The sequence below is a fragment of the Typopeltis vanoorti genome, chromosome 20 (genome assembly GCF_054136105.1).
Source record: "Typopeltis vanoorti isolate ZY-2024b chromosome 20, IOZ_Tvanoo_1.0, whole genome shotgun sequence".
NCBI lineage: Eukaryota > Metazoa > Arthropoda > Arachnida > Uropygi > Thelyphonidae > Typopeltis > Typopeltis vanoorti.
Genome location: NC_143568.1, coordinates 95,242,511 through 95,267,657, shown reverse-complemented (window position 1 = coordinate 95,267,657; position 25,147 = coordinate 95,242,511). Strand labels below are relative to the sequence as shown.

Here is a 25,147-nt window from a genome sequence, read left to right as displayed (position 1 = left end):
TGACGATGTTTACGTGATCTAGTCCCATGGCCGCCAGACATTAGACACATTCCTTAGCCACCTAAACAAACAACACAAACTCATACAGTTCACAATAGAGAGTGAAAAAAAATAACACACTTTTGTTTCTAGATACACTTGTCACACGTCTTCTGCCTGGCAATCTTTCCTTCACTGTCTACTGGAAACCGACACATACAGGACAATATATACACATAAACTCCTACCACCACCCAACACAAAAACTAGGCGTCATCAACCCTCTAAAAAACAGGGCTCAGTAGATCTGTTCCAGTGAACAGGCACTGAAAGACTAATTTAAAATTATCAGCAATACTTCCAAAAAAACAGATACAGCCAAAACACTATTAACAAAATTTTCTACAAAACCTTAATAAAAAACAAAGACAAACCAGACTACAGTAAAACTATAACCATTCCCTACATTAAAGGAACATCAAACAAAATAAACAGAGTACTACAAAAATACAACCTCAATGCCACCTTTAAACCTCCTGCAAAATTAAAAATCTTATTCAACTCATCCAAAAACCCACTCTCTCTCCACTAGCGCACCCTGGAGTATACCGTATTTATTGTACTTGCAACATACCATATATAGGAGAAACAGGATGCACAGTTCCTATCAGACAAAAAGAACATAAACAACACATTAAATATAATAATTATGGTGAAGCTGGCTTTTCAGATCATGCCCTGTGAATACCTTACACAGAATTTACTGGAAAAGCACTAGCTGTCTAAATCGCACTAAAACATGGTATGAACGGAAATTTAAGGAAGCCTGTGAGATCATTATCAACCACCCCAATCTGAACAATAATGATGGTCTTAAAATCCCAAACACATGGAAGGCATATATTCGACCCACGAAACCTTCCTCACTAAGAACAACTATAAACAGGACTGTAGAAAATCCAGTATCTTAAATAACAATTGTAATACTAAAAATAGGACATCGTTGTTTCTGATAGAAAACCATCTGTAAGAAAGAATGTTTAATTCTGTCATCATAAATAGAATTTAGCTTGATGTAATTTATAATTTTTTTTTTTTTTTCACTAGAGGTCATGCCAGTAGAATAACATGTGATCAAATCATTGTTTCTCTAGCTTACAGTGAATAATGTAACTCAGCTTGTCTTGTATATTTGTGTATGCTCCAGATGATGATCGAAGCATCAGGATAATAAAAAAGTTTTTTAACACGATTCTAAATTCCATAAAAAATTTTTAAATGAATATACTGGTCTGTTATCCTAAATGTCCATAAACCTTGAAGTGAAACTGAATGGGATTGAAAATATATGTAACATGAACTTTTAATATCCACAAAAAGCTCAGATATAATTTAGAATTGCAAGCTGTTCTGTTTCCATGTTTACCAACTCTTTTTGACTTGTGAGATCGTATATTTTTCTCTTATTCTTCTTCTCTTCAAATTTGCTTTGCTGTAAATTATGTAGTAATCCTTAGTCCAAGCTTACAGCGAAAAAGAGCTTAACATGATAGCTCACTGCAAAACCTCGTAGATTCTTTATTCTATCCCCTCAGCCATAGGGCTGGTGGGGGTACTATATGCTACCATACTAGGGATATTATTATGAGCAGGGTGGTCATTGTAGATAGTAATCTACAATAATAGCAAAGAAAAAATTCATAGCTTTTTTTGCATGTACCTGAATGTATTTATTTTCAGATCAGTGCAATTAGACATTAATTTGAATTAAGCATGGGCATACTTTTAATCTATAGCTCCTTTGTTGCAAAATAAACCCAGGAGAAAGCAAGGGAGGAGAGAAAGGAACTCTTTCATTTGTCAAAGAATGTATTTTGCCAAAAGAGCTATAGTTAACTGAGAAATCTTCTTTAGTCATAATTCTGAAGTCATTAACTAAACATACACTACACATTCTTGGCGCTAAAGTAATTTTGTCCTTTAATATTGTTATTTATACCTTCAAATATAAAACAAAATCAAGAACTTGTAACTTAAAAGAAAGTGTGAAAATACAGCCAATAAATGTGTAAATTATCCAAAAACAGAAAGAAAAAAATGTATAGAAAGAATTCAGGATAAGGGGTGGGCAAAGAAAATGAACTCAATACCAAAGGGAAAGAGAAGCAGAGGAAAATAGAAGATAAGTAGGATGATCTTAAACTGTGGCACCACAAGCAATTTGGTTTAATAGTGAAAGATGTTTTATGGGATACCTGGATTTCCAAAATACGCAGCATTTATTCTGAAGAATTAATATAAAATGTCCACGTATTTAAGGATTTGGTAGCTCATAAATTATCAGGAAAATTAGTAACACCTTGATAAGGTAAAATGAAATCTCTAAATTTTCAAATATGGGAAGGAGTAGTCAACAACATTTTTAGGTCTGGAAGATGACAGGCACATCTCAGAGTGCACCCTGAATTCTAATACTAAAAACATTTGTCTTAGGGATATAGCAATTGACTTCCCAGTCCATAAACTTACATCCTACTGACACTCTCTCAACATAAAAATGTACAAAAATTCACATAGACAGAACATTCAAGTAATAAGAAAATTCTCATTGACTATGTTATTGTTGATAGTGATGTTTTCTTGCTGGTTTGGGACAGAATAAACAAAGGATATGAAATAAGAAGTGATCACTATTTAGTTTTGAGCGGGATAAAATTGAAAAGAGTGTGGAAGAAAATTTTGAAATGAATCAAAGTTTGAGCAGCTTTAGAGGTGAATTGCAGACTCCGATATGCCAATATTATTTAAGAAAAAAAAGAAATAGATTGAACACAGGAACCAAACCATAGAGAGTCAGTGACAAACCCAGAGGAAAACAGTGATTGATTCAGCCAGAAAGGATAGAAAAATCAAAACTGGTGGATTCGGGAGGTTAGGGGCAGTCAAGGAAAAGAAGGCATATCAAAAGTTCTTGGCATGTAAGTCAGCTTCTGCTCTTAAAAAAAATGTATAGACTAGCTAAACAAATAGGAAAACTTGTAAGAACATAGAAAAATAAATATCAGGAAGGCAGCAAAATATTCTGGAAGCTATTGAAAAGAGCTGAGAAATGGAGAAAAGTGTATTGTAAAAGAAGTTAAATGATAAAAGTGGTATGAAAACTGAAGGTAAAGATATTCATGTCTGGAGTAATTTTGAAGGATTGCTAAATGAAGCAAGCAGTGTCAGTCTGGTGGTAGAAAACTCAACAGGAATGCAGTCAGGAATACATGTCCATACTTGAAGTATTGGGTTGGCAAATAAGTTTGTTCAGTTTTTCAGATTGGAATGAATGAACACATTTTATTTAATATATATAATACATACTAGTCAGTTATATATTGACCCTCTTTATCAATGACCTCTTGCCATCTGTCCACCAACTTCATTATGCTGCGTTCATAAAACTCCTGAGGTTTACTGGCGAAAAACTGATCCAGGTGTCTTTTGACAGCCTCCTCATTAGCGAAGGTTTTCCCGTTCAGAGAATTCTGCAACGACCGGAATAAGTGGTAATCAGAAGGTGCTAGGTCTGGTCAATATGGAGGATGTGGCAAAACATCCCAGCCAAGATGTGTGGGGTCATGCGTTGTTGTGGTGAAAGACATCTACTTTCCGATTTGCCAATTCAGGACATTTTGTGCTAATTGCATGGGCCAGTCGCATTAACTGTGAGCAATAGACAGTTGAATCAATTGTTCTACCTGACGGTAACACCTTTATAAATCCCACCACACAGAGAGCATGATCTTCTTTGGGTGCAATCCAGCTTTCAGGGTAGTTTGCAGCGGTTCGTTCTTGTGTCCCAATGATCTTTTATGTACCACGTTGTCATATGTGACCCATTTTTCATCTCCCGTAATCATCCTCTTCAAAAATGGGTCATTTTCTTGGTGAAGTTGCAGCAAATCACAGATGGATATGCGAGCAGTCATATTGGCCTTAGTCAATTCATGCGGTACCCAAACATTGAGTTTTGAAACATATCTCAGCTTGTGCAAATGGTTTTCAATACTTGTATGGGATATGTTCAGTACTGCAGCAATCTCCCGCACTGTTTGTGACGGATTTTTGTTGACGATATCCTTCACAACACTCGAATCAACCTCGGTTGGGCGACCAGTGCAGAGTACATCACTGACACTGAAATCTCCAGAACAGAATTTGGCAGACCACTTTTGGCATATGCGTTCTGTTAAGGCACCATTCCCATATACGCCGCATATTTTTTATGGTCCTCTGCAGCTCGTTTGCCTTTTTTGAAATAAAAAAGTAAAATATGCTGGTAATGTACATTATTTCCTTCCATTTCTAAAAATATGTTATACACAAGCAACTGAAGTAGGCCGAACGAAAATTCACTGATAGGTTATGTGAAATGTCACCTTTCAACTGCACAATAGCGTTTTGTGGTAGTGCAACAATAGCGACAGGCAAAGCGACGTAAACTTCTACTAATGCATAAACCGAACGAACTTATTTGTTAACCCAATAGAAAAATCTATCAAAAACCTGAAATGTGTAGGTATAAAAGTTTTACAGTGGCTGCACTGCATAATTCAGAAGACCTGGTCAGAGGTTTGAATTCCAAATAATTGGAATAGAGCTCTCATAGTTCCTATCTATAAAAATGGAAATGAAAACAATAGAGGTTAAATAATAAAGTAACATGTAAAAACCACAGTGATATCCTTAATTAGTAAAAGGACAGATATTTCCTACTAAAATTAATTGTACATCTTCAGTGTCTGTAATAGGAATGGAATACAGGCAAAATGTTTGGTGGATCACCTATTAAAATATAATTGTTACCACGTGCTAGGAAATAATAGAAATAACAAATTTATTAAGATAAATGGTTTTTTACATAAGATAAAAGTCTCCCAGATCTTTGAGAGAGACAGTCATTTCTATTTAAATTCAGTTGGTGTAAGATAGTTGCACAACTTTCTTTGAATTAGCGTTCATATTTGAATCTGCATCTATGGAGGAGAACTGCTTTATCCCACTGGACACTATGAGTAGAGTCAATACTGTGCTGTGCCAGACCAGACTTCAGAGGTTTGTTGTAATCAATATAATATTGATGTTCTTTTTTCCAAAGAACGGCCAGTTTGTCCAAAATAAGAGACATCGCATTCACAAGGTATTTGGTAAACGCTAGCCAAAGATAGAGAAGACAGTTTATCCTTTGTAGAAGGTAATAAAGAAGAAATTTTGTTGATAGGAATATATGTTGGAATCAATTGATACTTTTTTAGAATTCTATCTATAGGTTCTGAGATTCCTGGAATGTACGGAATAGGAACTCTGCGGACTGTTGAAGAGACTGTAGGTGTTGGAACATAAGAGTTAAGTATCTCTTGGATTTGATTGGAGTTGTAATCATTTGATTCCATTAACTTTTTAATGATAGAACGTTCTTGTTGTAAGATTATTGGGGAAGAGCAAACTTTATGTGCTCTATGAATTTAAGAATGCCAAATTTTTGAGATGTGCACAGACTTTTTGTGACTGTATCTTCCAGTAAATGTGGGTTTTCGAAAGAAGGAGGATGTCCAAAAATGGTAAAGTACCAGAGTTTTCTTTTTCTATAGTGAATTGGATGCGTGGGCGAAGGTTATTTATCCGTTGTAGAAAAGTGGAAAGTTCATCTTCAGTGTGTGGCCAAACAGCAAAAACATCATCGACGTAACGGTACCAAAGAAATGACTATGGCTCTCTCAAAGATCTGGGAGACTTTTATCTTATTAAAAAACCATTTATCTTAATAGATTAAATTTGTTATTTCTATTATTTCCTAGCACGCGGTAACAATTGTATTTTAATAGGTGATCCACCGAACATTTTGCCTGTATTCCATTTCTATTACTATTACAGACACTGAAGATGTACTATTAATTTTAGTACGAAATATCTGTCCTTTTACTAATTGAAGATATCACTGTGGTTTTTATGTGTCACTTTATTATTTAATTACTATGCCACAGGTTCCACTAAAAATTAAAACCATAAAGGGATTTCGCTTTTAAGTGTTCCAGGAGAGTTGTATGTCTGTATTTTAGAAGAGAGGCTTTGGAACCAAATAGGGGATACACTGGACGAAATGCAATATGGCTTTCAAAAAAAATAGAAGCACACAGAATCTTATCTTCAGTCTTAGACAAATATCAGAGAAAACATTGAAATATGGAAAAGAACTGCATACATGTTTTATAAATTTTGATGAGGCCTTTGACCGAGTTCCCAGACACTTAATATATGGCAAATATTAAAGAAAAACAAGATACAAGATAACTTAATAGTAGCCATACAAGCCTCTACAAAAGTAATAGAAATTATGTAAGAATCTGTAATAATAGAACAGAAGAATTTGAAACAAATGTAGGAGTGAGGCAAGGTTGTATTCTCATCCTCTTCTTTTCATTACAGTAATGGATGAAATTTTAAAGGCATGCCAAACAAAAACAAAAGTTCCACCTAGGATATATGAAACTGAAAGAAACCAGAAATTCACACATGGCTTTTGCATATGAAGTGGTTCTAGCTAATACAGCTGAAGATTTGCAGTACAACATCAACATTTGGTATGAAGAAACAAAGAAAAGGAATATGATTATAAATAAAACTAAAACAACGATCATATCTAGAAACCAACCAAAACACACAATAAAAATAGAGAACCATCAACTGGAACAAGTTCACTCCTTTAAATACTTGGGATATATATACAAGAAGATGGTAGACTAAACACAGAAATTAACAACAGGATAACTGGGAGAGCAAAGCTATTCTATGTAATGAAAAGCTCACTCCTAGATAAGAAAGAAGTTATGCAGAATACCAAAATGGCAGTGTACCATTCAATGTTTGTACCAACATTAACATACAGTTGCGAATCTTGGTGTTTAACAACAGGAAACGCAAATAAACTACAAATAATCGAAATGAAATATCTTGGGAAAGTGGCACAAAAAACAAGAGTAGACTGAATAAGAAATCAAACCATAAGAGACTGCCTTCAAGTTGCACCCCTGAACTAAATATGGAAAAGGACAACAGAATTATTAAATCTGTTATGGTAAGAAGTCAGTTGAATACATTTATATGGAATAAGAAAGAGATTAGTCAAAACATGAAATTAGCTATATACAAGACAGTGTTCAAACCAATTTTAACTTATGGATCTGAGAGCTGGGTTAGAAATAAAACACTTGATCTAACACAAGCCCAAATGAGGTGGTTTGGACATCTTAATCAAATGGAAGAAGGAAGAATAGCAAAAACTGTATATGAAAGCCAGAAAATAGGGAAAAGAAACATAGGCAGGCCCAGAAAAGGTTGGCAAAAGGGAATTAAAGAAAAATTGGAAAAGAAGGGAATTAACTGGAAAGAAGCAAAAGAACAAGCCTTGGACAGCATGGCATGGAAATCTCTTTGGCAAAATCTCGACGGTTAAAAGCACAAGAAATCATAGACAAAGAAGAAGAGAGTTAGAGGTATTTCCCTACTGAGTTCCTGGTAAGATATATGCAAGTATACTTGAGAAACAGCTGAGAAAAATTGTGGGAGAGATGCTTGGAGAAGACAAGCTAGATTTGGGCCAAATCAATGCTATCAGGATCAGATTTTCAATTTAAGAAAAATAGTTGAGAAATCATAGGAATATAATAGAGATCTGTATTTAAATTTTATAGATCTGGAAAAGGCATATGATAAAAAAAGAAAAGTTTCAAAATGCTACAGTTATGGTATAAATGGGGCATTATATCAAGCAGTACTTAATCTGGATTTGATTTGTAAGTTGTAATTGTAGGAGATACAGGAAGATGTTTTGATGTTAAATCACGTGCAAGAAAGGGTGTACATTGTCTACACTGTTATTCTTCTACATGGATCAGATTATGAAAGAAAGTGGTATTAAATCTGATATCAAAATGGCAATGTTAATCTCAGCTATTTACTTTATGCAGATGATATACTTGTAAATAAATTCAAGTCTGCAAGATTTCCTGACTATATTGACAAGACAATGAAAATAGGCAAACATCAACTGCATCATGAATGGTGAACCTATAGAACAAGTAAAACATTTCAGCTATTTAGCCACAATTTTGAATGAAGATGAAAAATCAAATATGGAAATGGACAACAGAATTAGTAAAGCTGGTATGGTAGGAAGTCAGCTGAATTCATATGGAATAAGAAAGAAATTAGTCAAAGCACTAAATTAGTTGTATACAAGACAGTGCTGAAACCAGTTTTAACTTATGGATTTGAGAGAAATTTAGAAATAAACCACTGATCAAAGATGAGGCCACGAATATGAGAGTTTTGAGAAATATTAGGAGAGTGAACAGATGGCATCAATTACAGTGTCATACGAAAAATGAGAATATTAGGAAAGAACTTGCCATTGTTAGGAATTCGGGAATGTGTTAACAGAGCTAATCTCAGATGGTATGGTCACTTAAACAGAATGAGAGAGATGAAAGATTAGCAAAACAAGTGTTCTTTGTCAGAGAAAAGACCCAGAGGAAGACCAAGGTGTGTAGGTGGATTGATATAGTAAAAAGTGCCTTAGAAGACAGAAGTGTGAGATCTGATAATGTTGAGTCTTAACAGGTAATAGTAATTTGGAGGGAAATTGTTGATTGGATGGTAGTAATGGTGTAGCTTTTTCATTCAGTACTATCGTGATATTCTGTACACCTCCTGAGGGTATTAGGAATTTGATGATGATGAAAAAGAAACTATTCTCAGGATTCATTTGTCACATCTTAACAACAACAAAAAAAAACTAGTAAAATGACTATTAAAAAAAATTAAATCTAGCGTCAAACACTGAGTGACAGCATTTCATCATTTTCTAAGCATGATAGGATTGTTTTGATCCTGAAATATTTTTTAAACATTTGTCTATGAATGATATGGGAGAAGATCAAAATATAGTCATTTCAAGTTCAGGAACTATAATTCATAATTTTATGTAAAACATTTTGTAGAATGAGTAATATTTGTATTTAGCAAAAAAAAAAAATTAAATTTCTCTGTTTGTTAAATTTCAAAGTTTTGAGTAGAAAAAAATTTAATATAATGGTTCATTCATGATATATGTTTCACTTTTGAATCTGATTTAGATTTTAGCATTATTTGAAGAGCACGAAGGTCAAATCACAGCCTTTGTAGAGCCATTTGTAATTCTTCTCATTCTCATAGCAAATGCTGTTGTAGGTGTATGGCAAGTAAGTATATTTTGTGACTCTTAATATTAATCATTAACTACTTAATTTTAATAATTTTAAAATGTTAAAAATTTAAAATGTTACAAAAAATAAACACAGATGTGTTTATTTTTTGTAACAAAACTATATACAGGTCATTTTTGATATGAACTAATGGCCAGAAATTGCTGTTATCTCATGTTTGGTATAAACATACCATACTTTTTCCTTTTGAGAGTATGGCAGTGGAACAGTTTTGTTGTTGGTTGCTTTTTTCTGCAAACCTGGTCTTTTCTAAGGAATTTTTTCATCTAGTCTGGTTAAAAGATCGGAATAATATTTCCCGTTTATTGTTTTACCCTTTTCAAGATAATTAAGAAACAAAATGCCTTTAGCTTCCCAAAACACCGATGCCATTACCTTTCCTGCTGATGGAAACGACTTTGCTTTCTTTGGCACTGAACAACTGGCTTCTGTCCAGTTGTTCAGTGCCAAAGTAAATTTCAAGTAAGTATATTTTGTGACTCTTAATATTAATCATTAACTACTTAATTTTAATAATTTTAAAATGTTAAAAATTTAAAATGTTACAAAAAATAAACACAGATGTGTTTATTTTTTGTAACAAAACTATATACAGGTCATTTTTGATATGAACTAATGGCCAGAAATTGCTGTTATCTCATGTTTGGTATAAACATACCATACTTTTTCCTTTTGAGAGTATGGCAGTGGAACAGTTTTGTTGTTGGTTGCTTTTTTCTGCAAACCTGGTCTTTTCTAAGGAATTTTTTCATCTAGTCTGGTTAAAAGATCGGAATAATATTTCCCGTTTATTGTTTTACCCTTTTCAAGATAATTAAGAAACAAAATGCCTTTAGCTTCCCAAAACACCGATGCCATTACCTTTCCTGCTGATGGAAACGACTTTGCTTTCTTTGGCACTGAACAACTGGCTTCTGTCCACTATTTTGACTGCTGTTTGGATTCTGGTGTGTGTAATGGTGAATCCATGTCTCATCCATAGTAATAAATTGATGCACAAAATCAGTTTTATTCTTGTTAAAACACTTCAAGCACTGTTCAGAGATTTTCATGCAAGTGCATTTTTGATCTGCTGTGATCAAGCGTGGCATCCAATGGGCAAAGCTTTTTCATTTGCAATTCTTCATGCAAATATCCTACACATTCTTTTGATGCCTATGGTCTCAGCAATTTCATGCACTTTGACTTGCCAGTCATCCAATGCCATATTGTGCACTTGATCAATGATTTCTGGTGTTGTTACACTTTTTTGGACGTTCTTCACATGGATCATCTTCAAGGCTGGTACAGCCACGTTTAAACTCGGCAGTCCATTTCTTAATTGTCGAAAATGAAGGAGAAGAGTGCCCATAAACTTGTATGAACTTTGAATGAATTTCTTTCGGCGTTATTTTACTAAGAATTTTATAACCACATGATTCTCAATTTTATCCATTTCAAGGGATACAGACAACACTTTTGTTTCAGACAGCTGTATAAAACAAACTACTTGATAGAATGAGTTGAAATTTCACATGGATGCTTATGACAGATGTACCAACTCAGGAAAAAAATCTTGCTGCTAGTGCTGCTATCTACGGTCGAGGTCGAGAAGTTTTCAGACCATCCTTGTATATGCATGTTCCTTACTTCAGAGCATGTGTATATGTACGTTATGATATTTCATTGTACAGTGATTGCCTATTTTTTAGGTTTATTCAGGGCAACCATTTTATTAGTACAAGTCTAGAAGAACAAAAATAATGAGAATATAACAAAAATTTGCTTTGTTTATTCATGTAATTGAGCCAGCCAGTAAATCTCGATCGCATGGACTGTTAGAAAAATTATGTAATATTGCTTCAAAAATTTAGTGCTGTTGACATCTACAATGATGAAATGGAGCTCTTTGTGCTACATTAGATGGCTCTCTGTGTTATACTGTTTAAATATGTCAGGAACTGGTAAACAAAAACTGTTAGTTATTGGGAAATGCCTGGTATGGCCAATTGTAAGAACAAAAACAATGAAGAGTTTGTGTCCATTGAGGAAATTGCAGCAAAACATGAGAGGACATTTAGAAGAACAAGAATGTGATGAGGATTGCACTTGAGCTTGAACGAGCGACTAACTAGGATGCTAGAAAGTTTATTGCTGTATTACAACTGTTTGATGCAGAAAGGCAATAATGGCAGTGCTGTATCTGTACTAATTTTGTTCAGTTGCATTTAAAAATCAATTCCTCGAACATCAGTAGCTGTAAGAACTGTATGCTTATTTACAAATGAAATTAGTTTTATTGCAAGGATTTTACATTAACCAAATCAAATGGTTAAGCTTATGTCAGTAATTTTGCTATTTAATAAATGAAAAACATGTCTAAACATGCATTTTGTCTTATCTATATACACCTTTTAAACTCTTTACATACAACTTTGTGTAATTAAGGCAGCCACTTAAATGAGCCAAGTTATGCTTTCTTGATGTGGCCCATCTAATCAGAATCTGCTGAATTTAGAAAGAAGACATTAGTGATGTGTGACTTGTCTTCAGAATAGCCCTCTTGCAATTTTATGATTTCTTCTGCATGTTAAGTAGAAGCAATATGTAATTTGTTGTCAGTTGTGTCAGTAATATAGATTTAAAAATTATTGGGTATCATTTTAGCATGAAAGGCATATAATTGGTTTATTCATTTTGATAATAAAAAAATTGAAGAAAAAAATATTGATGCAAAATTTTTTGTAATACATTATTTTGTGCAAAATTATTTTTTGAAAATGTTTTCTTTTTCAAAATATTTACTTTGCTGCAACTTCATGTTATGCCTAAGTTCATTAATCTTAGGAATATTAAGATGAATTAATGTTCCCTACCTTACCATAGCTGCAGAAGAAATCATAATTTGTTAACCTATTTATATGTGGAGCCTCCGTAACAAAGCCCTTTGGTCAAGAACCTTTATTTGGTCTCTTTAGACTAAAGATGAGTTAGCTGGTCTCATATGGAGTGCCTATCTCTTCAGAGTGCATAACCCCAGCTATGAAATTCGGAGATGGTGGTGTTATGGTATGGTCTTGGACGTTGTGATGCCATGAACATTGAATTCTGAGATGTTTCTGAACATAGTTTTTTTTTTCCTCCTGGTAACTTGGGTTTTTCATTCTTCAAAGCAGGCAACACTGGTCCCATGAACACACATGGTTACAGTCCTTAGTACTTACGGCACTGCAAGGAAGGCATTGAGAAACCACCTTGCTTCATAATCATCTCTAGTATAGTAGTGTTTTGCTACCCCATCAACCATAAGGTTGAAGGGAAAATACAACAATTTAAGCATGACATGTAAATAAGTCACGTGTTGGTAGCCGGTATAAATTGGAGGAATGTGATGCTCCCAAGTCAGTGCAACTATGTCTAGGTGAAAATGGCTGCGAGAAGGGAACTGACCAAGTTTGAAAGAGGCATTGTGGCATAGGATGCCATGTTGCAGGCCTATATGTTTGGCAAATTGTTGACAAATTGGACCATCCCTGGTCAACAACGAGTGTGATACTATACTGAGATGGAAGTGTAGAGAGTGAACTGCAAGTGCTACCTGCAGTGGACAACCGACTACACTCGCTGAACATGACTATAAGGTGCTATGTAGGATAATATGTAAAACCACCATTTTTCAGCTGTTTTATTGAATGGTGAGTTCTGGGCATTGACTAGAAGATGAATCTGCACAAAAACATTCAGAAGCCAGGCTCACAAGATGGGTTTCTATTTTAGGACTGCAACATGCAAGCCCAACATGCAGCATCATCTTTAGTGATTCAAAGAGCATGCACAGTGGGGAACATGGAAGCTTGAAAAGTTGTTATAGAGTGACAAATTGTGCTACATTCTCTACCGAGCAGATGCTCAGTGAACATCTATCAGAGTGCATAACCCCAACTATGAAATTCGGAGATGGTCGTGTGATGGTATTGTCCTGTTTTACTGGTTTGGTCTTGTACGTCTGTTTGTGGTGCCACAAACATTGAATTCTTAGACGTATCTGAACATTCTGGACAATACAATGCCTTCTACTTCATAGCATTTCTATGGAACTGATCATTATTACTTTCAGCAAGCAATGCACCATGTCAAGACTGCTGCTATAACTTGTTTGTGGTCATGAATGCCGCCACTTGACTTCCACAGAGCCCTGATCTCAACCCTAGTGAACATCTGTGGGATGAACTGGAGTTTTCGGTAAGATCAAGGGACGTCCATCCCCACAACAATCCAGGGCATCATTACATGCCTACAGGAAAAATGGTCCAAAATTCCCATTGTTCGCTATTGTACACTTCTAGAAGGTATGCCCTATAGGATTGCTGCACACTATGGTGTCCATTGACTTCTTTCCAAGCAGTATATAACCTATATTATTATAATAGATAATGATATAATAACCTCTAATAATTTACGAGATCTTATATTTATTTTATTTAAAAAAATTTTTTTTTAATCAGGAAAGAAATGCAGAAAGTGCCATTGAAGCACTAAAAGAATATGAACCTGAAATGGGTAAAGTGATTAGATTAGATAAACAAGGTGTACAAAGGATTAGAGCAAAAGAAATTGTACCAGGAGATGTTGTTGAAATTTCAGGTAAATTTCCTCTAGTGCTAACTTAATGATGATACCATATTTATAATATCCCTATTTCTTGTAGGCTCTTCTTCTTTTATAATGTTTTTTTTTTTTTTTATTGTATTGTAATCATTCTGAGTTTGAGTAGGATTACTTTATTATTCTTATCATAAAATTTTATTTGCTAAAAATTTCATGTTGTTCATAAATATGTTCATAATCAAAGAAGTGTGCGTGTGTGTGAGTGAGTGAGTTATGTTCCATCAAGTCATTTTCAACTCCTGGCGATTCTATGAACATACACTCTTCATTCAGATCTGTCCATGGCCATATCATTCAGAATTTCCAGGTGCATTCCAGTTGCTTCTTTAACTCCATCCACCCATTTTCTTGGTCATTCTCTTCTACTTCCATATCAACTTTAGCAAGCATCATCATCTTCTCCAGACTGTCATTTGCTCACATAATATGTCCAAAGTATGACTATTTTTATTTGATCATAGCTTCGAGGGAGCAATATGACTTTATTCTGTCTATCACTGGTTTATTGGTTTGCTTTGCAGTCCATGGTATTTTTAGTGTCTCCAAACTCATAATTCAAATTCATCTACCTTCCTTCTTTCACTCTTTCTCAGGGTCCATACAGTACCACAGGGAATACCATTGCTTACGCCAGGGTTTCTCAAACTTTTTCTACAACGGAACATTTCACAAATCCTGAAATGTTCACGGAACACCTTGGTTATTTTGTAATGTATTAATTAATAATTAATCGGTAATTTAGCTTAGTTTATTGTTAATGAATAATTAATATTAATTATTAATGATTGCTAATTAATTAAACATCAATAAAACCATCATTAAATTAATTTGTGCTGATTTTTATTGACATATCCCATTCTGATCACCAAAAATTTATAATATAAGTACTTACGAGTGAATGCAGACTTTTTCTCCTGTGTGCTGGTTTTGTAGGTTAGGTAAATATAAATAAAATAAATGAGTAAATCTAAGCGTTAAGAAAAACAATCATTTATTGTCAAATGTTAATTAGTAAAAACAAAACACATAAAAATAGTAAAACGTATATTGCAAATTAAGTTCTTAATGACTCCGATGTTTTTGGGTCTTTGAATTACAAATTCTTTTGATATCAGGCACAATATTAGAAAGTTGAATTCTCATATTTGGTGTAGCGTCGAATCTGTTCCTGGACTTTGATTGGTTGCAGCATAATATGAAAATCCTGCCTCGCATAAATATGTCATTGTAAAAGGAAGTAAAACAAAAATAGCTAGTTTTGACACGCTTGTCCAGAAATCATTTATTGGCAGTTCCTTGTATTTTTGTTTTAAATCAGAGTCACTAATTAAGTCAATTAGATTTTCATAGTCACTTGTGCTGAAGCCTGCTGGCTTAGCTGTCACTGTAAATGGATTCAGAACCCAGGAATTGTCCTCACTGGATTTTGGAAAATATTGCAAAAGGGTTGATTGCAAGTCATGCAAGTGTTCTAAAATTACGTTAGATACTTCATTTACTTTAGAATTTATTTCAGTCAAAAATTCATGCCAGGTGGGAAAACAATCAAAATTATTCTGTTCAACTGTAGAAATCCAGAATTGCAACTTCCTATCAAAAGATGCAATTTTATCTCTTGTATTAAAAATTGTAATATTCTTTCCTTGTAATGATAAGGTCATTTCATTGCACTTTGTACAAATACCTGCCAGATATGCAAGACTCATCAACCATGAAGAATTTCTTAATAATTCAATAAAATTTTGTCCTAAATTATGTGACATCAAGAAGACCATTAACTCACTACAAAGTTCAAAAGTTTTTGTTAACTCACCATTAACTCACTACAAAGTTTTTGTTACTAGTGCTTGTCTATGCAAAACACAATGATTGGTGTTTTGCATAGACAAGGATACGTGTTACAACTCCCTTCATCTTTCCTTCCATTGCTTGAGCACCATCTGTACAAATATCACTACACTTCTCCCAACCGATTTCCTGTTTTGTAATATAATTATTAATACAGTTGAATATATCTTCTCCGGTAGTTTTTTCTTGTAGATATTCGCACATGAGTAAATCTTCTTCAATACTTTTATCAAATATGTAACGAACAAACACTAGTAATACAGCGAGTCCTGCGACATCTGTAGATTCATCCATTTGCAATGAATATTCACTGCAGTCTGCGTCGATGAATTAGCTCTTTTTTTTCTATGTCGGCGGAAAGATCTTTGATGCGCTATGAAACAGTATCATTTGATAATTGTACTGCATCTATTTTTTTAGCAACCTGCTCGTTTAACATGCATGATACAAAGTCTTTCACACAAGGCTTAATGAGCTTCACCATTAAGTGCAATGCGGTAACTCACGCAAAAAGACGCCTCTGTTGCATTTTCAGTTGTAGCAATTGTAGCCATTTGAAGTTTAGATTTTTCTAGCGAGTCATTCTTTGTAATCAGTGTGTTTCTTTTTGAAGTGCCTACGAAATTTAGCTGGAGCAAAAGAACTGTTTACTAGTATTTTATTACATAAAACATCAGGAGCATGTGTATTGCCAATACATGTAAATCCATAATTTAAATAACTTCCTTCAATTCTAACTGCTGACTTGCAACTCAAATAAAGACTAAGTATTGCTTGATATAATGTCCCATTGACACCATATAACTGTAGTGTATTGAATAGCTTCTCTCTTGGCACCTTTTCGTATGCCTTTTCCAGATCGACAAAACTTAAATACAGATCTTTGTTATATTCCCATGCTTTCTCAACTAATTGTCGTAAAGTGAAGATCTGATCCTGACATCCTCTATTTGGCCTGAATTCAACTTGTTCTTCACCAAGCTTTTCTTCCACAATTCTTCTCAACCATTTCTCAAGTATACTGGCATAAATCTTGCCCGGAACACTCAGTAGGGAAATACCTCTGTAATTCTCACATTTAGTTTTATTTCCCTTTTTATATATGGGTACTATTAGAGCTCTACTCCAATCATCAGGAATTCATCCCTTTGTCCAGGCCTTCTGAATTATGCAGTGCAGCCACTGTAAGACTTTTATACCAAAATACTTCAGCATTTCTGGTCGAATATCATCTATTCCTGCTGCCTTTCCACATTTTAAGTCTTTGATGGCTTTTTCTACTTCAAGTATGGATATGTATTATTGTTGAGTGTTTTTTACCACTGTGCTATCACTGCTTGTTTCATTTAGCAATTTTTCGAAGTAATTACTCCATACTTCAAGGATATCTTTTTCTCCCTTTTTCATGTCACCTTTATCCTCTAACTCCTTTTAAAGCACTCTTTCCTCCATTCCTAAGCTTCTTCAACAACCTCCAGAATATCTTACCACCTTCTTGATATTTATTTTCTATGTTCTTACCAAAGTCCTCCCGTGACTTTTGTTTAGTTAGTTTTACACGCTATTTAGCTTTCTTACATTTGTCTCTGTATTCTCTAAGAGCACAAGCTGACTTATTTGCCAGGAACTTTTGATATGCTTTCTTCTTTTCCTTCACTGCCTCTTTAACTTCCTGTCTCCACTATGGAGACAGAATAGTATATTTTTCTATCCTTGCAGAAAACCTCACCACATGGCGCTCTGGCTGAATCAATCAGGATTTTCTTCAAGGTTTGGTTCTTGTTCTCAAACTCTCATTTTTCCTTCAATAATCTTTGTGTATTTTAGTCTACAGTTCACATCTGAGAGCAGCTCAACTTTTATTCGCTTTAAAACTTTCTTACATGTCATTCTTTTCAATATGAAATTCGATTTTATCCTGCTCAAGACTAAATAGTGATTGCTTCCAATTTCAAATCCTCTGTACACTCTGGTCCTGCACCAGGGAGAAAACATCACTATCAACAATAACATAGTCAGTGAGACTTTTCTTATTCCTTGCCTCTTCTCTCCATGTGAATTTGTGCACATTTTTATGTTGGAACATGGTGTTAGTAATAACTAGTCCATGTCCTGAGCAGATCTCCAACAGGTATTTGCCATTATTGTTAGGTTTGCTCTTTTCTCCAAATTTTCCCAAAACGTTTTTGTATGTCTGACAATCACTTCCTATTCTGCTATTTAGATGCCCAACAAGGACCAACTTTTCCTTTATCATTGTGTCAGTAGCTTTCTGTAGAGCCTCAAAAAATTCCTCCGCTTCTACCTTTGTAGAGCCTTCTGTGGGACCATAGGCACAAATAAGTCTCGTTGTCCAGTTCCCCATTCCGATATTTGTCCACATCACTCTACTTGACACTGCCTTCTATTCGAGAAGATTAGCCTTCTATTTATTGTTGAATACTATGGCTACTCCTTCTTTTCCTTGATTGTCATTGCCTGAATATAACATTTTGTATTTATTGCTCAGAAAGATCTCACCAGTTATTTTCTTTTTTGTTTCAGTCACCCTTATTATGTCGATCTGGTACTTATCTAGTTGCTCAGCTAGCTCCTTTGCCATTCAGGCTTCTTATGTTGATATTACCGATCTTTAACTCTGGTGATGTTGAGTTGGGGTGTGCTTTCAGATTTGTTCCAGTAGCTCACTTTTCGCTGTTCTCCCTGGTTCCCTGCCGAAAACAAAAGGGGGGGGGGGCTTGTTTAACTGGGTGATGTCCCAGTCTGCATGAAATTTTGTCATATTGTACCGTCATTTTGTATATTGGTTTGAGCCAATAAGAATACAATTTGGTCGGCTAAATCCCAAATTGCTAGCCCATCCTCGTTTGTTCAGTATCCAGATAGTGCACCACGAGAAGGTGAGGATTGGACATTAGGTCAGAAGCCCTGGTCGGTTCTCTGCATTCCTTTAAAGGCTATATGGAGGTCTCCTCTCAGTTATTCAGCTTTGACCATTAAGCACCCCTTAATGTTTTAATCTAGTTATGACATATTTTACCTGTATTTTCTCCTGATCAACTTTGAATACAGAAAAGTGTGGATCACGTCATTGCTGGATTAAAGGCAAAAAATAGAATTCACCATACTTGGCATTGCCTGTATGCAAGGTTTAACATTGGGCATGTATCTAGATGTGACAGTTTTAGTTATAAATAACTGTGGCATCTCATTTCCATTGGCATTAATCCAGCATTGATCCAGTAATGACCATTCTGTTTGTTTGCATATTTTAAATGATGCTTTTTTTTTTTCAGTTGGAGACAAAGTGCCAGCTGATATTCGATTAATGAAAATTTATTCAACAACATTAAGAATTGACCAATCTATTTTAACAGGTATGTATATTACTTTGTCAGTATTTATTTGTATATATTTTTAGTTTTTTTTGTGTGTGTTATAAAGTTGTTAAACTTACTGGATTTTTCAGGATTAAATAAAAGGGAAAATAAGTGGCTTACTATTAAAATTGCTTTACCATTGACAGTCAGTCCAGAAGCATTTGGAACACATTATAAATATCAGTTTTTGATGGATGGTGACTGAAAATTTTGTAAATGGAATGATTGCACAACAACCAAAGAAGCCCAGAAGAAAGCTTTTGAGTATTTTCTTCAGATACCCACAACAACAACAAACCTAATTGCTTTCAAACATGCTCAAGGCCAAGCAAGATACATCCATTCATAGCCAGAAGAAATCCTGGATCCAATATTCTTCTCCTATATGAAGATTCACCACCAGGAAGTATGGGGAAAAAATTTGGGAAAGAAAAGACAGATATACCACCCACCAACTCTTTATTTTAGAACATAATGGTTGCACAGTTGCCAACACGCTCAGGGAGACTTTTGCAAAAAAAAAAATGGTAATATCTTCTTATCCCCCACCCTACCCTCAGTTTCTTGCCCCCCCCCCCCCCCCCCAAAAAAAAGGTAAAGCAGAAACACAACCAATTCAGTTTTCTTTGGACAACACCAAACTGTAAGAATAAAAGAGGAACTGAAAGCTGCTTTGCTTAAATGCCGTCAAACTGCTGTTGGGCCAGATAATATCCATTACAAGAAAGCATCCATCACCATTGTCCATGTATGTTGTTGTACCTTTACAACAAAATTTTCTGTGAGAACTTATTTCCAGATATTTGACAGAAGGCAATTTATTATTGCTTTTCCTAAGCCAGAGAAGGATTCAAGATCTCCAAATAGCTACCATCCAATTGCTCTAATCAGCTGCTTGTGCAAGATATTGGAAAAAATGGATAACTCTTGTCTTTTATAGTTTAACACAGTCTGGTTTCCAAAGATGTACTACTACTGACCTTGTCCAGCTTGGAGGCATCCATTAGGGGTGTCTTCCTAAAATGCGAGCATCTATATTGGTTTTCTTTGATATGCAAAAAACACATAAATGCTTCTTGGAGATTTGAAATACCTACATAATTTTGGTCTTAGAGGGAATTTACCTCTTTTTATCAAGAACTTCTTATCTAAGTGAATCTTCTGAGTGGGAATGGCTTTTTGCAGTCAAAGTCAACTCAATAACAGAACAACTTCCTTCAACAGCAAATAATGCCCACTATGTGGACAACTTTAGCAATTCTTGTAATATGAGAGTAATAGAATGAGAGCTGTAGCAAGCCATTGATAATCTCTCAAAATGGCACTTGTAAATGGGTTAAGATTTACACAGCAGAAGACAGTTTGTCTGCACTTCTGCTGCAGACAAGAAGCATTTATCTCCATAAATATTTCTTGAAGATTTGAAATACCTACATAATTTTGGTCTTAGAGGGAATTTACCTCTTTTTATCAAGAACTTATCTAAATGAATCTTCTAAGTGGGAATGGCTTTTTGCAGTCAATCAATTCAATAACAGAACAACTTCCTCCAACAGCAAATAATGCCCACTATGTGGACGACTTTATCAATTCTTGTAATATGAGAGTAATAGAATAAGAGCTGTAGCAAGCCATTGATAATCTCTCAAAATGGCACTTGTAAACAGGTTAAGATTTACACAGCAGAAGACAGTTTGTCTGCACTTTTGCTGCAGACAATCCTGACTTAGAATTGCAACCAGGACAAACATTAATTCAGATTGCACCCGAAACAAAGTTCTTGGGAATCGTATTTGATAGCAAACTCACTTTCCTTCTTCACATGTCAGTTACAAGTGCCATAAAACAATATTCTGTGCTTCCTATTTTCTATCCTTTGGGGTGCTGACAGATGTTCTTTTTGTTTCATTTGTATATGGCATTGATATGATCAAAAGTTGATTATAGGATCCAAATGTATGCTTCTGCCAGGGAGAGAGAGAGAGAGTATACTGCAGTGGCTAGACCAATTCACCATCAAGCGACCAGAATTGCCACTGGTGAATTTTGAGCATTACCTATTCCTAGTCTGTACGTCAAGGCAAACGAACCACCTTTATCACTTAGACATCAACAGCTGTCTCGGTTATATGCAATGAAAATAAAATCCCTGCCAGATCATGCTGTGTGGCCAATTATTTTTTTCTTCACAATGGGAGAATTTGTATATAGCATCTGATAGGCTGTCATAAAAGCTTTGGTTTGTTCTAAAAGCTCTTCTACATGATCTAGAGATTGTAGTTTGCAATATAGCCATGATGCCACTGAACACAGTTTTACCATGTCAGTCATATATACCAGCATGTAGCTTTCCTTTCACTAGGCTACCGAAATTTTCTACCTTTCCTGTCATCTACCAGCAGCTCTTTTAAGCTCATAGAATTGAATACTCTGATTTTGTGCCTGTCTACACGGATGGCTCAGAATTGCAGGACCTAGTGGGATTTTCTGCAGTCTTTACAGACAGCATTATATATCTGCACAAATCCCACTAGAGTGTATTAACTTTACAGGGAAGCTATATGCAATAGACCTTGCACTGAAATACATTAAATTGCATCTTTATTTAAGGTGCATAGCATATTTAGATTCACAAAGTTATTTTCAGGCAATAAAAAGTCATCTCCTTTAGATTCCAAACCATATTGGGATCAAATGAAATGAAGTTGTAAATGTTGCAGCAAAAATCAGCTCATTTTTCAAACATCTGCTCACTGCTTATACCCTACATTGATTACTGCAGATTATCAGACATGCTCATTCAGAAATTGAGGACAGTCTGTTAAAATGTGGTGAGTGGCGAGTTTGGCATTACAAACTCGCACATAGGTATGTTATCAATCCTCAACAGGAAGGAGTTTGTGAGATCACTATCCTGCGTTTGTAGTGGCAGACTTGCCATTCATCATATTTTAATTAACTGGCCTCATTTTATGAATGGCACACTCATTATTTTAGCTGTATTCATAACCTGTCTGATTGTTTTACACCTTTTTTATCTGTTTTTATATACTTGTCTTTTTTTAGAAATATGTTTATATACATTTTTGTCATATTTTACTATTTTTTAACTTGTATGCTGCTGTGATAACTTAGTGGTGCAGTATAACCACAGCCATCTTTGTTCCATAAAATGCCAACCAAACTAACTGGAAGTTTTAATAATTAATTAGGAAACACTTTGTTTTATTTAAACAATTTGTTTAGCAGCTATAACAATAGTGCTGGGTAAGTTTAGCCTGCAGCCTATCTTTATATTCAATACTCCATCATTGCTAAATTTAATAATTTTCATCTTCGCATGTAATGTAATAGGTTTATGCATCTTCTTTTTGTTGGAAGCAACACCATCCTTACTTTGTCTTTTATTTGGCATTATTAACAACAATAAAATAATAGGTAAAACAGTTCACAGTAATACACCAAAAATGAGTAGCGAGCAGCAATGCTGTAAATAAACTGAGTTCACTAATACTATGTGTTGGTTAATTCACAGTATCATCACTAAAACAATCATGTGAATGGATGTAGTGTCATATAAATGAGCATTGGTCATAATTGAAAAGCATCGTATGAACAGATCGTAAAGTGAAGCATTGTAGGTTGGAGTATTACTGTAGTAAATAAGACTTTTTCTTATATATAATGAAACCTGTGAGGTAACCATGACTATAGAATAACACATCTTTCACAGTAAATTAACTTTTTTATTTTGTAAATATTTCATTTCATGTATCATAAGATGAAATATTTACAAAATAAAAAAAGTTATTTACTGTGGCATACATGTTATTTTGTAGCCTTGTAGTAAATATAGTGCTCTAATTAGTAGGGTTTTGTGCAAAACCATACTTTAGATGATTCTTTGAAAGTAGTGAATGAAATGAACTAGATATATGACAGAGGAAATTTCATGGTCTGGACTGCTTCTCCTTGCAACCATTGATCACATCCCTGAAAAATCCTTATTTCCATGTTCCATATTAATATTTTGATAGATTCATTGATGCCTACATCAACAGTTTTCTGAATCAAGATCTTCCTGTACCAGTATGATAAGCTTTCCTCTCATTGTAGGCTGGGTTGGTATACACGTGATTTTGAACATTGCATAGAACGTGAATGAACTAAAACACCAAATCGTGAGTCTTATATTCTCTCACGTGAAATGTTTGATGGCTGCTACACTGAATCAAGTAGAACAACACATTTCATGATGCCTGAAATAAGTGTAAAAGACCGAGTTTTTCCAGTGGGAAAAAAGTAGTCATTCTTTTCTAGTTTTTGACATACATATTCTAATGATGAATTCATATTTGATATACTCCACTTTATTGATTCAAAGTGTATAAACAGTATTCTTTTGTAATGTCTACTTTTGCTGTTATCTCTTCTGGGAGTTTAACAAACAGGCAATTCTATTGATTTCAATAGGAAATCTCAATAAATCATAACACCAATGTAACATCTTCCACTGGAAACCTAAGTCTGGTTTCCTAACTTAAGCATGGAGTTCACACCAATCATAAGATTATTTTTTGAAAAGGCACCTAGTCCTTTAGAAGTTGTTTAAGATGCGAATGGTTATTCAAAGAAAGCTTCAAGACTTCGTGTATTGACCTAACCTTAATAGAAACAATTGGATATTCTTACTAAAATTTTGAGAGAGTGAGTGAGTGATTATTGGAGAGAGGTAAATTGTTTTATTTCACATGATAGATACCATCTCTAGCATGCAGTCTGTGCCATGAGAAGGAAATCAGTTGTTCAATGTTCTATATTTTGAATTTATTTCTCTGAAGATGGGTCTGTTATTCAGACCAAAATACCTGTATTTTAAGATGGTTATTACCATTTCGTATATTCTTATGTTTTTGTTATTCAAGCACACAAAATTTTCAGTCAGTATGTTGTGAATCCTATCTGTGAAGGTCTGTAAACCTTATACATTAAGCCTGTGGACAGGCTAAGAATTGGATAAACTGGGAACTCTACTCCAGAAAGATCAAACATTAAATTTTACCACGTCTTTGGTAAGTGCCTGTCAATTGCTTAATGTTGCATTATATATTGCTGGTTGCAATATATAAAAAAAAATGCTAATTCTTATTTAAAATATCCAAAAATAGAGTGAACATTTGGTAGAATATATTGACTCATGGATCCTCCTATAACTTCATGGTAAAATGGCTTTTCAAAATTTAACTACAGTATTCCAGTTAGCACAGTTATAGTACCGCACCAGGAAGTGAAAATAATCTACCATCTGAAATTTTATTTTTACTTAATAGAATTTCCATAAATATTTTTAACATACTTTCCAATTTTATTTGCTGTCACTGTCTCTTTGCTTGCCAAAGTATTTTACAGTCATTTAAGAAAACAGTAATGTATATTAAATGACACAGAATGTGATCCAAAATTCATTTCTCTGAAAAATATATTGTCATAATTTTTAGGTGAATCTGTGTCTGTTATCAAACATACAGATCCAATTCCTGACCCAAGGGCAGTTAACCAGGACAAAAAAAATATACTCTTTTCTGTAAGTTTCTTTTGAAAGAAGTTTCTATTGTAGATTTTTTAAGTCATGTTTAACAATTCAAGATTAATAATAAAATGATTTAATCACCATTTAAAGTAAAATAATTTTTGCTGTTTATATTGCTACAAAAATTTACATTATCAAGTTAAGAACTAAATCAGTGTAGTGCAAGGATTGTTTAACACTTTGTTTATAGTGAGTGAGTTTACTAAAAGGACTTTCTAAGTAAGGGTTGTCTGTAGTGTGAATTTTGTATATGTTTGTATTTTGTGATGTCATTTGATATACTTAGTGAATATCATCTTTGACAAAGAAAGAAAGATAAATATTCAGATTGATTGTTGGTTGTTTATATTTCTTCCATTGCATAAAAGGTTAATTTCAGTTAGGTTTAGATCACA

The 25,147-nt window shown here is 34.3% G+C and overlaps 1 protein-coding gene across 1 annotated transcript in view; it reads left to right on the top strand.

Annotated features, from left to right (window-relative positions):
• Window positions 1-25,147, top strand: part of LOC150095679 (calcium-transporting ATPase sarcoplasmic/endoplasmic reticulum type-like) — a 382,896-nt gene that overhangs the window by 140,754 nt on the left and 216,995 nt on the right. Inside the window, 4 exon segments of the mRNA XM_090409696.1 lie at window positions 9,159-9,263; window positions 13,772-13,910; window positions 19,079-19,159; window positions 24,661-24,746. Of these exon segments, the coding sequence (XP_090265822.1) occupies window positions 9,159-9,263; window positions 13,772-13,910; window positions 19,079-19,159; window positions 24,661-24,746 (411 nt within the window).